General features: G+C 38.4%; 1 protein-coding gene across 9 annotated transcripts in view; it reads left to right on the top strand.

The window, feature by feature from the left end:
- Positions 1-15,056, top strand: part of LOC145687193 (uncharacterized) — a 277,098-nt gene that overhangs the window by 119,110 nt on the left and 142,932 nt on the right. For all 9 annotated transcript variants that reach the window (XM_081760661.1, XM_081760659.1, XM_081760677.1 and 6 more), the window contains one exon: positions 7,780-7,875. In XM_081760661.1, the coding sequence (XP_081616787.1) occupies positions 7,780-7,875 (96 nt within the window). The remainder of the gene's footprint in view (positions 1-7,779; positions 7,876-15,056) is intronic.

The raw sequence follows: 15,056 nt of genomic DNA, 5'->3' as shown, positions 1-15,056 counted from the left end.
GGCTCCAGCAGTTCATAAGAATGCACTCCTTTGATCGACGAATGTACGCCACTGATCAGTGACGGATCCAGAGGGCAATTGCCCTTCCCCCCAGAGGAGGAAAGTATTTTATTTTATATATAAATAAAACCCATTCCAAAGTTTGGAGCTCTTAAAAGTAGCTCTTAAGTAGCAGTATTACAACCCACCGCCCCCCAGAAGTCCGTCCTGGATCCGCCCCTGCCACTGATTCACGTAATAGGCGAGTCTGTGGAACAACCAACATGCCTTTCGCAGCCGTACTATTTTTAAGTCTTTACGCAACTCCAATACAGAGGTTGTTCAGCCTACGTTTGGCCGATTTCGTTCCTTCCTCCTCCCGGGCAGAATGGACTCACCCGACCTGGCTCGTGGCGTCCTACAGTGTTGTGCAGTGGCTTCCTGGGAACGGAGTTGTTTTTCCGCGCGGACGACAATAATGCACAAAACAGGACCATTGTTGTGAGTGTTGTGTTAAATTTGTTTCCAAGTGTGTGGGTTTCAGCTCTGTGACCAAAATGCCGCCCAAACTAAGCCAGTTTTGGGAAGGCTATGTTGCGGCTCTTTATGGCACCCACTTTAGTGTCTCTGTCATTAGAAACAGTGCAAGAAGAATGGTTGCAACATCAGTTTAAGTGGAATAAAAAATGTTATTAAAAAGTACAAGAGCAACGAAGCTCCACAATTTGGATCACCAACGAAGTTACCTAGAAAGCGGGAATGCACCAAGGTCACCTCCACCATACAAAGGAAACTTCGCAAAATGGCAATGCAAGAAAATCCGCCAACACAAAGGTGTATGGCTAATCATCTTGACATGTCTTTGCGGACTGTGAGCCGGACGTTATACCATCAACTCAAGCTGGAAAAAGTCATGAAATCTCGCGGCCATCTTCTCACGGATGCCCACCAAAAGGAACGAAAGTGTAACGCCCAAAAGCTGTACGAACGGATCTGGCAAAACAAAGGTGCATGTACGTCGTAACGCTCGATGAAGCATGGGTTTACCTTTCCGATTGCGGCAAACCGAGAGCCATCATGTACCGAGAGAAAGGCGCCAAGAACTTCAGAAGGTGGGTCCGTGTCTGTAAAGAATCCTTCATTCTTCCCAAAACGGTTCATGGTCGTTGCTGGCTACTGTTACCGGGGTAAACTGAATATTCGTAGGGTGGCGAAGAACTGCAAACTAAATTCGCAGTATTTTCAGGAGCAGATCATGCGGCCAATCTACGAGCATGAGATTCCAACAATATACGGAAGTGACGCCAATCTGGGGCGCATTCACATAGACAAGGCCTCATCACATACCTCACGATCGTCCCTCGCATTCTACATGGAGATGGAGGAGGCAAGCGGTGTACAGGTGATACCTTTCAATGAGGTACCTGTTAAATCTCCAGATAAAAGTCTTATGGACTATTGTGGATTTGGATTGCTGGAGCGGGCTTTGGGAAAACGGCGTGTGACAACTGTGGAAGAACTTTGGAAAGCTGTGCAAAGGGAATGGGACAAGATTTCCCTCTGTTCTTCAGAGAAGCCTATTACAGTGGAAATTACGCTGTCGGCTATTGTTAGGAACCAAGGGAAACACATCGAGCACTTACGGACCTGGCGCCATGGATTCTTCTAAATTTTTAGGTAAGTTGAAATTGGTCAAATGTAGACTGAACAACCTCTGTATTATAAAGAACTGAACCTACTGTTAACATGGGCTCCGAACAATGACTGGGGCTTGAATCCGGTGCATTGACGGATGACAGTCTATCAAGCAAGATCAATCCTCACACTATAGACCGTTTTCCACCGTACCATGTCGTGTCCGGGAGAGCTAGATTACAAGACCAGGGCACCAGTCACGACACGGACACTTTCGAGCAGTTACTTACAAGCACAGTAGGTAAGTTAGCTACGAGGGTGAGCAGGCATATAGCCAGAATTTCGTAATAGAAGAGGTGTGAGGTGAAATACTATGGTTATCACACCAGGGGCTCGATTATTCTAAACTATTTTACTGACAACATATATTGGTTTGTTAGGACAATAACATGAGGATATGTTGGTAAGTATTTTAATAACAAACTGTGAAGAAATCTCAGAAAAAGTATTGAAAAAGATTTAACAATATCTACGTTCCTTCCTCTGTTCATTCAAATATAAGAATTTTCCTTTCATTATGACCTCAACTATTATAAAAAGTACATATCCACTATTATAAAAAGTACATATGCAGTAATGTCTTGTAAAATATTTTACAATATCTGCGTTCCTTGTTGAATCAAATGTTAACAGAACTTTTCACATACCTTTTTGTTTTTATTATCCCGTCAACTACTGTTTGTTCCAAATGACAAGTTAAAGGAGCAGTAGAAAACTGTTTCTGAAATAACATATTTGATACTGCAGAGAAGCGAGGACAAAATATTATGATAAAAAATGTCCATACTATTACAGAACGGCACTGTTTTCGAAACCTTGAAATTTCCCTGACTGGTAGCAGAAATTCTGAGAATTCCGTGACTTTTTCTAGAAATTTCAAATTCCCTGAATATCCAGGTTAACCCGCTCATTCATCACCATGTATTCCTTATTTGGGGGGGATACGAACAGCCCGGACCCCCCCTTGAGTAAGCTTTAGGTAAGTCGAACTAATTGTGCATTCGATAGAGCTTATGGAGCTGTATAACATATTTTAAAAGAACTCATCTTGATGGCTTTTTGAGAAAAAATCGCTTGTAAACTAGGGATGGCCCGAACCGGTTCCTGGTGGAACCGGTTTTTCTGATCCAGGTCTGGAACCGGTTCTTCGGATCCAGTTCTGGAACCGGGTTTTCGGATCCTCCGCTGGAACCGAAACTTTGTGACCATCCCTACGCTAAACCCGAGCTGCTGGCAGACTGTAAACAGTGTGCTAGATGAAATGGTGGAAGCGACAGGCAGGCGCTCAGGCGGCGGCCGCTTGCCTCATTTGGCTAAATAAACTGGGTAACTGGCAAACTCATTGGCTAAACAGGCAAACTGGCCAACTCATTTGGCTAAACAGAGCTCCCTCGTGGCTAAGCGGTTAGCAAACGCGCCTTTGGCGTGGGAGACCGGGGTTCGATTCCCGGCGGGAGCTCATGTGGTTCGGATTCCACGTTAATCAGTAGGTCCACGTCTCATATAGCCTCGCTGCTGAACGGGACGCTAAACTAAAAATCACCTCACCTCACCTCATTTGGCTAAACACCCACTGGTGGACCAATTTTTTTTTTTCTGGAGGCACAAGCGGGTCTGGGCGGGGAGGGCACAAGCGCATGGTCCTATTTGCAGTGTTTTGAACATGAACTTTGTACCTCGTTTACGGGTCTTTGGGCGCTTTCGGATCCAAGTCTAGAACCGGTTCTGGAACCGGGTTTTCAGGATCCAGATCTGGAACCGGGTTTTCGGATCCAGGTCCGGAACCGGTTCTGAAAACCGGATCTCCGAGAACCAGTTCCTATCCCTATTGCAAACATTTTCCACATCCCTAACAGGACACTGAATCACCTGTTAACGTCAGGTTTAATATTGACTATGAAAACTGCATTAACTGCAATACTACTACATTTCTTCAACGCTCTAATGAGTTCTATCAAATGCACTAATTAGTTGGACTGATCCTCATGATTAACTCACTTGTACCCTTATGCATGATAAGCGTTTAGCGAAGTCGTTCTGGCATTGCAGACACGGTTTGTTTTCCACATACAACTGTACTCGCCGTACTGACTGACGATCTTCCAACTACTATAGGGTGACCAGACGTACTGATTTTCGCAGTACAGTACTGTTTTTTAAAGGGCTGTCTTGCTTGTTGTGAAAACGCCTAGAAAATGGAGAAATGTCCTTCTTTTTTAAATATGTTTTGTAAAATGTCCTGAGTTAACTTATTTGCAATATTTTAATGTTCTATTCTTTATTCACATTTTGAAACAGGCATTCTTTTTCTGAATGATGAACCTCTGTGTTTTTCAACACTCCTCAAGATATTATTGTTAGGAAAGGAGAACAATAAACGAACAATTGTTTTGGAATACACTGTTTTCACTGAGATATTGTTGAGATATCAGTAAGGCCGGTACGAGACTTACATTAGCTCAGTAATTGAATGAGATAATGTCCACGTTAGCTTGAAGTACATTAATAAATAGTCAGGAGAGAAGGAAACGATTCCTGCCTGTTTGATGAGATCACAAATGTAAAGAAGTATGCTACTTTTGAAAGAAATTAAGGAATAGAACACTGTTCAAATGAGGGTACGTTTAAGATGGAGTGAATTATTCAAACATTTTGAAGAAAATTCTATTCCATATTCCCAAATATGTGATATTGTGTTCAGTACGTGCTTCCCTGCTACAAGTGCTCCGACTGAGAGGATATTTTCTATAATGAATAATTCGTGACTGACGAGAAATCTCAGTTAAAAAGTGAAACTCTTAAACAGCTAAGAATAACCAAATGTTCCTATAATTTTACCTCTAGTGAATTCCATGACATAATTTTGCAAAACAGCAAAGCACCGTACTAATGTATAGTTGGTAAACAGATGTCATATATTAATGAAAAAAAAAATTGTTAACGTTTTTAAATAAAGTTTGTAAGGTAATGGATAAATAACCGTTAAGACGAATCACATTTTCATATCTACGTTTCGTAAAAAAAAAAAAAAAAAAAAAAAAAAAAAAAAAAAAAAAAAGTTTTAGAGTGTTTCATCAATCTTGTATTTGTCATTCATGAAAGTATTTGACGTTGTGTTGGATTCCTTCAATATTTTTGTTGAGTACTTTAAAAAAAAAAAAAAAAAAGGATTAACTTAAGGTTAACGCTAAATGAAATAAGAATATGTGTATGGCCGATGCAGTAAACTATCATATACTATAATATTTGTGTCCTACTTTTCGCTTGACAGAATCTGGTCACCATAAACTAATAGAAGCGTGCCCTTAACAGACATTATTTTTGCGAATCTCGGATGATGTACACGAGGTGTTCTTAATGCGTTTCCGTCATCCTTTCCCTACATCTGCATTCTCGTATAATAACGCTATTCTCACAAATTTACAAACTAGCACCCACCTCGGTAATCTTCTAAACGTTAACCTCAATTTGTTCCACAGACTTCAAAAGTCGGTAATCGACTCCAGCTTCATCTGCACACCTTTTAAAGAAATATCACTCCAGGTTGATTACTAATTGTACGCTTCCAGAAGTGCCAATACTTAAACTACTATCAAGTAAGGCTAACCTTATATGCATATGCTAATACCTGAGTTCTTTACTTATAACTCCAGGGCGCAAAGTTTCCGGTCGTCAGGTCGCCATTAGCGACTAGAAATTTAGAGCTGGCGACCAGTATTCAGTAGGAATGGTTTCTGCGTCAACGCACAGGGCTGCGCAGTTTCTGTTTTACACGAAAATATTGTGACTGAGAAAATAATTGTCACTGATATGAATTGTCAAATTCAAAATTGGTTATCCTGAATCTAATTGTCTGGTTTTCAAATTTTATGCCTTGATGTAATCTCTTACTTTGTCAAACCAAAGGCCGGGAGCCTCTCATAATTTGTACGTGAGAGATACTGGAGAAAGATTGGCGAGTGCATCTGACTTTGAAATTTTGCGCTCTTTTTAACTCTTTAATTTATTAACCCTTTGGAGTTCCGAAACCTGTTTTTATGTCCTAAAGTAGTGTCTTCATTATTCGATTAAAAAAAGAACCAATAAATTTTTTTACTTGTTTTGTTTTGTTTACTTTTTCAAGTCTAGAAATATTGTAGAACACATTACGCTTGGTTTCACGCCTTTCTGCGTCGAGACAGGAAGTAATGATGTCATAAGAAAAAAAAATTTTAGGCCTATTTTTATTATTTTTTGGCGGGCTTACTTTTGCACCTAGAAGATTGAAATTTTGCACAAACATTCAGTCCATCGAGTAGTATTTATCAAATATTTTCATATCTCTGCGTTAACACACGGGGGTCCAGGGGGGCAAAAAGGTAATATAAAGGATATTAACAAAAATCCCCTTTTTTTCGCAATTTTCCCGCCTCAGATACATGATGGAGACATGTGAATGGTACTGTTTGAAAGGACGTTCCAGTCTGAAGAGAATGAAGTACCAAGGGTCTTTTACGGTAATCTGGGGTATTATGGGGATAATTTGTAAATATATTTCCCACCCTTACTATTCAAGCTGAAAATTTGAAATTTTTTACACACCTTTAGTACACCCCTTAGTATTTTTCAGTTGATTTTCAGATCTCTGCGTTAACATAGGAGGTTCCAGAGGGGCTCAAAATTTTAAAAATCCCGATTTCCCTCAAAATTTCCCACCTCAGGGAGATGATAGGAAAATGTGAATGGTACCGTTTGAAGGGTTGTTCTATTGTAAAAAGAACGAGGTATGAACCATGATCCTACGATAAGTAGGGATGATGCTATAGCCGCTTGACTGAGAGTCTGTAATTAACCTAAAAAAGCAGAATTTAAAAGGGTTAAAGCATTTCCACATCAAACCATCATAAGACAACTTATTCTTCAGCAATTTCAAGGCTGTAATATTGCCATTATCTATTTTTAAGAACTTTATTGCTATAACAGCTCGGCAACATGCCAACAGTACTTTCAATTTTCCTGCTTCTGTTAATTATTCCGAATAAATGTCCAAAAGGTATGTTTTGCCCTCCAAAACTTAGTTTTCTTGTAACGTTCATAAGTAATAAGTCAGCCACGGTTCTGAAAGTGAACTGATTAGAATGTATCAGAAGAAAAAGAAAAAGTTCTACTCATCAAATATTTCCTTTATACCAGAGCTCTTCTTGGTGTAATCAATTAAGAGCATACAATCCTTCACGTAGAAGCTAGTTGCAAGAATCTCAGTATTTGACTTGTAGACCTACACTTCTTTGGTCGTGGTTAACCACTCTGCTTCCACTTCTATAACTAATTTTTGCATTGGGATCATGCGAATGAGACCAAGTACCATTGATCGTTACTAATTGAGTCACAGAACAACATCTATTCCGATGAAACTGGTGATTCATTGCTATAGGACCAATGACTTGATAACGCTTTTAGTTTATATTAGGAAGTTTTCGGTTCCATTTCGCTGAAAAGTTCGTTTTCAAGGTGTTCGTGTATAGTTTCACGAACTTTTTCACGAGATATATTTAAGGTTTTCATTTGTGTATTTAGCAGAAATTCTCCTATCCTCTAAGAGCATTTCGCATTCAGCATTAACATTTTCTAGTACAACCACAACTGAGACCGCCGCTCACGTGTCCGCTCTAAAATTTAACAACCCAGTTGTTATAGCGATATGGCAAGGACTGTGTTCCCTCAAGATTTGTGACATATTCTCTAAATTTCCTTGCGTACTTCCTTGCAAGAATAAATACTTAATCGCTTTGCTTTTATCATTTTGAGTGAAAATTCTCTTAACTAATGCATTTGGCAGTTCACAGTACAAAAAGATAGAATAAACACATGCAATTACAAAAAAGAATAGGATACAGATTACGTTAAGAGGCTTTTGCTTGAGCACAAGAAACAAGCCTCTATACAAAAAAACATAGCTTAAATCATAACAAACTGAGGCACAAAGGCTAAATAATTATCAACAACCTCTCATATTTGAATGGAAATGTACATAATTTGAATGTATATGTAAGCGGTAATCGCAATATTACAGTGTGGTCATAAATGCATATTTTGTAAATGTAAAATAATGTATTATAATTACAGGAATCGCACAATGGGCAGCAACGACATACCTTTCTTAACCAAGTTTTGTCAGAGCAAGAATATCTAAAACAAAGGCTATCGGATAAGGAGAAGGAAGTAAGTAAAAAGCAATAGTCATTCTAATAATAATTATAATTATTATTATTATTGTATTTTTCTTTATTTCTCATCTAAGTACGTAATATTGAAATATATGGTCATCCAAGTATGTAACTGTTTCGTTATGTTTCTTCCTTTATTCTAGGATTTGCAGAAAATTTCGTAATATTCTGCATGTGCCCATTATCACGCTTTTCATCTTCTGTACATTTTTTTCTTCAACTTCAATTGTTTCAAACTCCTTTCTCCGTTGCTAATACTTCTTTTGAAATTTCCGCTTTTCTTGTTTTTTCGTTGAAGTAGTTTCTTAATATTTAGTTTTCTCTGTGATTTGAATTATTTATAGTGTTTGTGTTCCTTCCTTCCTTGATAATGTTATTCTCTCTGTAGCCACTCGTGAATATCATATACTGTTCTCCTTTTTTGTTCTGGTTTTCCTTTCGAGTTCGGCTAGTTCGTTTTCTGTCCATTTTCTTACTCCAAATGGCTATGTTAGAACCGGTACTGCACATATATTTCAGTTGTTACAGTTGAATTTGTTCTGCATATATCTTTGTAATCTTGATTAATAATTTTTAGTTACTTCTTCCTGTAGTGGTTTGAGTTCTTTTCGATTAATTGAAACTTAGGCACTTGTATACTTCTTTGGGCTTCCATTGTCTTTCCTGTGGTTAACTTATATTCTTAACACCTTTAAAATCACGTTATACAAAGGTTGTTCAGCCTACGTTTGGCCGATTTCGTTGGTTCCCCCTCCCGGGCAGAATGGACTCACCCGACCTGGCTCGTGCCGTCCTGCAGTGTTGTGCAGTGGCTTCCTGGGAACGGAGTTGTTTTTCCGCGCGGACAACAATAACGCACAAAACAGGACAATTGTTGTGAGTGTTGAGTTAAATTTGTTTCAAGTGTGTGGGTTTCCGCTCTATGACCAAATGCCGTCCAAACTAAACAGGTTTTGGGAAGGCAATGTTCCGGCTCTTTATGACGCCCACTTTAGTGTTTCTGTATTTAGAAAACAGTGTAAGAAGAATGGTTGCAACACCAGTTTAAGTGGAATTAAAAATGTTATTAAAAAGTACAAGGGCAACGAAGCTCCACCATTTGGATCACCAACGAAGTTGCTTAGGAAGCGGGAATGTAAGGCCACCTCCACCATGCAGAGGAAACTTCGCAAAATGGCAATGCAAGAAAATCCGCCAACACAAAGGTGTATGGCTAATCGTCTTGACGTGTCTTTGGGGACTGTGAGCCGGACTTACACCATTAACTCAAGCTGGAAAAAGTCATGAAAGCTCGCGGCCATCTTCTCACGGATGCCCACCAAAAGGAACGAAAGTGTAACGCCCGGAAGCTGTACGAACGGCATGTGGAAAACAAAGGTGGATGTACGTCGTAACGCTCGATGAAGCGTGGATTTACCTTCCCGACTGCGGCAAACCAAGAGCCATCATGTACCGAGAGAAAGACGCCAAGAACTTCAGAAGGTGGGTCCGTGTCTGTAAAGAATCCTTCCCAAAAGGGTTCATGGTCGTTGCTGGCTACTGTTACCGAGGTAAACTGAAGATTCGTAGGGTGGCGAAGAACTGCAAACTAAATTCGCAGTATTTTCAGGAGCAGATCATGAGCCGATCTACGAGCATGAGATTCCAACAATGTACGGAAATGACGCCAATCTGGTGCGGTGGTGGACAAGGCCTCATCACATACCTCAGGATCGTCCCTCGCATTCTACAGGGAGATGGAGGAGGCAAGTGGTATACAGGTGATACTTTTCAATGAGGTACCTGTTAAATCTCCAGATGGAAGTCCTATGGACTATTGTGGATTTGGATTGCTGAAGCGGGCTTTGGGAAAACGGCTTGTGACAACTGTGGAAGGACTTTGGAAAGCTGTGCAAAGGGAATGGGACAAGATTCCCCTCCCAGTTCTTCAGAGAAGCCTATTACAGTGGGAATTACGCTGTCGGGCTATTGTTAGGAACCAAGGGAAACACATCGAGCACTTACGGACCTGGCGCCTTGGATTCTTCTAAATTTTTAAGTAAGTCGAAATTGTCCAAATGTAGACTGAACAACCTCTGTATAATAGAAATTTTAGATTTATAAAGAAAATTTAACTTAGCAAGTTGCTGCTACTTCTTTAGTTACTTTAGATTCATTGTTCGTACGTATTATCTTTGGGATGATGAGTTGGAGTTTAGCATCCCGTTCAGTAGCAAGTTTATACGAGACGTGGACCTACAGTTTAAAGTGGGATCCAAATCACATGACCTCCCGTCGGAAATCAAACCTGCGTCCCCTGCACCAAAGACACGTACACAACTATATAGCCGCAACTGAGCTCCTATCTTTGGAATGAATCAGGCTTTCAAAAATGATACTTCTGACTATCTCTCGAATGCAAAGTCTGGGTATTTTTCTGGAATTTACAAGAAAATGAAAATTCGGTTACCTCTTTGTGCGTCCTTAATGGAGCTCAAGGTGCATTTCCCATCATAGAAGGTACTACAAAAAATAAGGTATGCCCGTGGCTCGAGCCATTTTTTAATTATTGAACTACACTAATAAATATGAAAAATATTTTCGAACGAAAAACGCAATACGAAATTGTTTGTAAAAAATCCTTTGGAATTAGCGTCTCCTGTTCATACGCTAACTTCCTTCAGTTCATGATTCGTACGTCACTGCCTTTAGAATAAATCAATCCTTTAAATGACACAGCACATACGCACCAAGATCTATAAATACGTGAATATCCGGGAAAATTGGAAAAATTTTCCAGGAAAAATGTATAGCGATCTGTGCGCCCCTAGCGGCTAGGTACTTGCACCATTTACTGAAAAATATTACATCTGCGGGACTATATTTTCCATGTTTCATTGACGTGTTGTAAGTAGGTATTTTGTTTGAGATATAAAAATAAAATAAACTTTCCGAGAAGTTCCTGCTCGTATCCCAATTTAGTCATTGCCCCATGATATACCCCAGTTACATGATTAAAAAAAAAAAAAAAAAAAAAAAACTAACTAAATGAAAATAGATTTTAATGATTTTAATGTATACGACAAACAATTTTTGAGATCAGAATGAATGGAAATAATGAATACAGGTAGATAAATTATACAAAATATAAGAATAAACAGTTACAAATTATAATTTAAAATAAAGTTTTAAGCTTTGGTCAGTGTCTCTTTTGTTAAAACAATTAATCCAAAGCCATGAATAGTCTTACTAAAGAATACACAGTAGAAATAATGGATACAAATGTATAAATTTGTATGATTTATGTATATATGAACGTGAGGGTGTTAGCAGCGGATATAGACCTCCTGATTAATTTTGTTAAATACAAAATATGTTGACCCATTCCATAAAGACAATTTTCTCATGTGCCAAAGTGTTATAAAACAAAAACTGATATCAGCCGAGGCTGGATAGAAGCGAGTTCGAGATGCATCTGAAATAAGACAAGACGAAGTCTACAAACGACCAGCATTGTTACTGATTGACTGGTGAACAGGAGCTAGTATTTCATCACCCTAACAACAAGTGCTAGAAGTTGTGCTTTCAGTCATGTTGCTGATGTTAACAGTGAGTTTCATGTGTTCGCAGCCGATTTGTATGCATATACGAACTGTATGCTTCCACATATTCAAAGATATGAATGTGGAGTGAGCTCCCAGCAACAGCAGTCTTACTTTTAGGCAGGCATCTGTTAAGTACGAACTTTTCGAAAATGCAAATGAAGTTTTAGAACTACTTTAATTGCTGGCTACGGGTTCACATTCAGTGGTATCAGAGAATAAATGATCAGCATTAATGAAGCGGTAACTGTTTATAACAATGAGATTAAGATCTTTCTAGTCAGAGTGTATGGTGACAAAATTCGTTTCTGTCAGTGTGACCAAAATAATGAGCTACTCCTGGTATTCTCAGCAAATTTGACTCCTGAAGTTCTTGCAGCCAAAATAAGATCACATGATACAGTGAAATTAGTGGGTAATTTTTTAAAGATAAGTTCTGAAAGACTTAAATTTTCGGCTTACGGGCAAATTTTGCGATGCCTTAGAGCTGCTCAAATCATGATAGTTAACAAAAATACCTAATGTTTTCTTGACATATTTTTCGTGTTGTTTAATATCAGTAAAGCAAAACTATTACAAGCAAACTTCCTTGAGTTAGGAACAAAAGCCGACAACACTGATGATGGCTTTGAAAATATGAACGAAGAACAGTAGGTCAATCCCATGAACCAACTGGCTGTACAGATGTACTGTATTTTTCAAATTATATTTCTAGAACTACATCACGGGAAATATTAAACTCCACCATATATGATAATCGCTTACGCTATTTATGACAAGTACAAAAGTAGAAGCCCATCACTTCAATGAGTACGATAGGTATGTCAACAAGTTATAACAACATAATCGGAGCAGGAACTTGCTCGCAGCTTACTCTATGAAATCATGTGAAACTAACAGCACACCACTTCCCAGTCACTTTACCAGTCTTGTTGATTTTGAACAGTATGCAGTCTTTGATAATGTTGATTTTGAACATAGCTTCTCTTTGTATGGTACGTATGGCATACATAATATGGCAGTGATGCTTTTTCTAGACTGTACTAATGAGATAGATACAAGGAAGCAATCATTGTTAGCATTAAATATACAGAAATGAAGTTAAAATTTGACAACATGGTTGCCTTGTCAGTGTGTGCAAAACTGCAACAGGCGAACAACTCGTCCCAGTGTACCAGCAACTTTTAAAATGGCTGAGAACATGCATCATACAGTACCTGATCCTGCAGATCGTAAAGCCAATCTTAGGGTTAATTATTCAAACGCAAGCATTGGAAGTAGCTAAAGCATTAGGGATTGTCAGTGGATGATTAGGGAGTTTCAAAACTCGCCATAACATAGTGTTCAATCGTGTTTGTGGTGAAGCCAATGACGTTGATGTTCAAACAGTTCCTGAGTGTAAAGAAAAATTGTGTGCTTTAGTTGAAGGATATGAAGCAAGAAATATTTTTAATGGAGATGAGACAGGACTTTTCTTCCGAGCGGGAAAATGTCTAAGGAACAATTAACATTTTTTTTCTTTGTGCAAACATGAAAGGAACATTTGTAAACCCTGTGATGATGGGAAAATCTGCATGCCCGAAACTTAAACCGCTCTTCTCTACCAGTCACTCGGAAAAATAACAAGAAAGCCTGGGTGACTAGTTCTATAATGGAGGAATGGTTGAAGAGTTTCAACATTGAAAATGAGAAACGAAAATCGTAAGGTGATTTTGTTTTATTGACTCAAAATGTCAAATGTGAAACTGGTATTTTTTCCTCCCAACACTAAATCTATCACTCAATCTATGGACCAAGGTGTAATTTTTACGTTTAATCCATTTTACAGGAAACTTGTGTTACAGTTATGAATTGCCAGGATGGGTATCGGAAGTTACAAAGCAAATAAATCTTCTGGATGCTGTAAAATGGATTCATCAAGCTATGAAGAAAATCAGTCCAGAAACTGCTTTGTAAAAGCAGGTGTCCCTTGTGAAGACATAACTGTCGAATATGATGAAGTGGGGGAGAGTGTAAATGGCATTGCCGATATTTGTAAGGAGGCTAATTTTTTAATTGCACCTGAGGATATAATCAATTTCGACAGCAAATTGGCAGCAGAACAGAATGTAGAGAAAACTGTCAATTCACTAAATCTACAGAACGCTGGGCAAGAGCCTTTGAAATGTGAAGAGAACGATGGCGATGTTGTAGAAGAGGACGGAGAGAAGAAGAAATGTCACGAGAGTTGAAGATATCCACTTACAAACATGCACTTTTGTGAACAAACTACACGAATTCGCTGCTTCTCGAAACGACTCTGTTTTGATTGGACTTTTATAAGATGTAGAGAACCATGTACTTGTTCGTGTTATGAGCAAGACTTGTCAACCAACTTTGATGTAACTGTGGGGAAAAGATAATTAAGTACGTATGCAAAACTGTACGTTAAAAATGTAAGTGTACCAACATGTGTAGTTGATCTATATTCTTTGATATGTTTATTACACAGTACATTATAATTAACTCAAAATTATGATGTTCTTTTTAAGTCAAAACTGCCAAGACGGAAAATTTGGCTAGAAACCATCGTGTTCCGGGATATACAGTTTTTACTGTATTATTATTATTATTATTATTATTATTATTATTATTATTATTATTATTATATACCAAATTAGGGAATTGAAGTAAAGTGACGCTGAAGAATCAGTTTGGTAAAATAAATATCGTATATACTGGCACATAAAACGCACCCCATTTTCTGTATTCGATATTGAGTTTAAATTACTTTCATTGCATTTTTTTTTAAATATAAAAGTATATTTTAACAAGAAGTATTGATGGAGTTACGAGCGCTTTCCTGAATGTAGAATAATGTTACGCGAGTCTTGAAATGTCTGTAGCACATGCATATGCAGAGAAAAATATACACATTGAAACGCTAAACACAGCGATTGTATCCAACTAGCAGTTACTGGATCACTGAACTAACTGTATGTAATTAGAATGCTGTTGTACATCGTAAGGAAGTAGGGAAGACATCAAATAACACACAATAATCAGGAATACTTTTTGGACTTATTCTCAAAGAAAGAAAATGTGTCTTGTAAACTGGCAAACACGGTAAATAAAATATAAGATACAAAACTTTAAGACTCGAGACAAGAACACTCGAATGAATTCCATCCTTTGCTAATCTCTTTGGATGAGAAGAATACTCACTTCCTGACACCCATTTTTATGTTAACCTCCCAGTTTGCTACCCAAAAATATTTTTCCCAAAGATGTCCCCACAAAAACTTCATATCAAGTCTTCCCAGAACATAGAATATCCGAGAAGTTCTCGTATCCCTAGGTTTGATTGTCATAAATGTTTTCATATGCATTTTTTTTTTTTTTTTTAATGTGGTCATGCATTGTTGAACGCGGTATACTCAGTTCACCTGCTCTTTTATGAAGAGATTTAGTTGGAGGCAATGCAACTGACCCAGAGACGGCAGCACACGTCTCCTCGCGCGTCTTCGTACTTTCACTATGCGGCCTGTATTTAACATGTCCTGAAGCAGACATGCTTTTCTCAATCAAGCAGGATTGCTTTGTAAGGTGGGCCCTT

This window comes from Thermobia domestica, chromosome 1 (genome assembly GCF_964235325.1).
Source record: "Thermobia domestica chromosome 1, izTheDome1.hap1.1, whole genome shotgun sequence".
Lineage (NCBI taxonomy): Eukaryota > Metazoa > Arthropoda > Insecta > Zygentoma > Lepismatidae > Thermobia > Thermobia domestica.
This window is presented reverse-complemented; position numbering and strand designations above follow the sequence as displayed.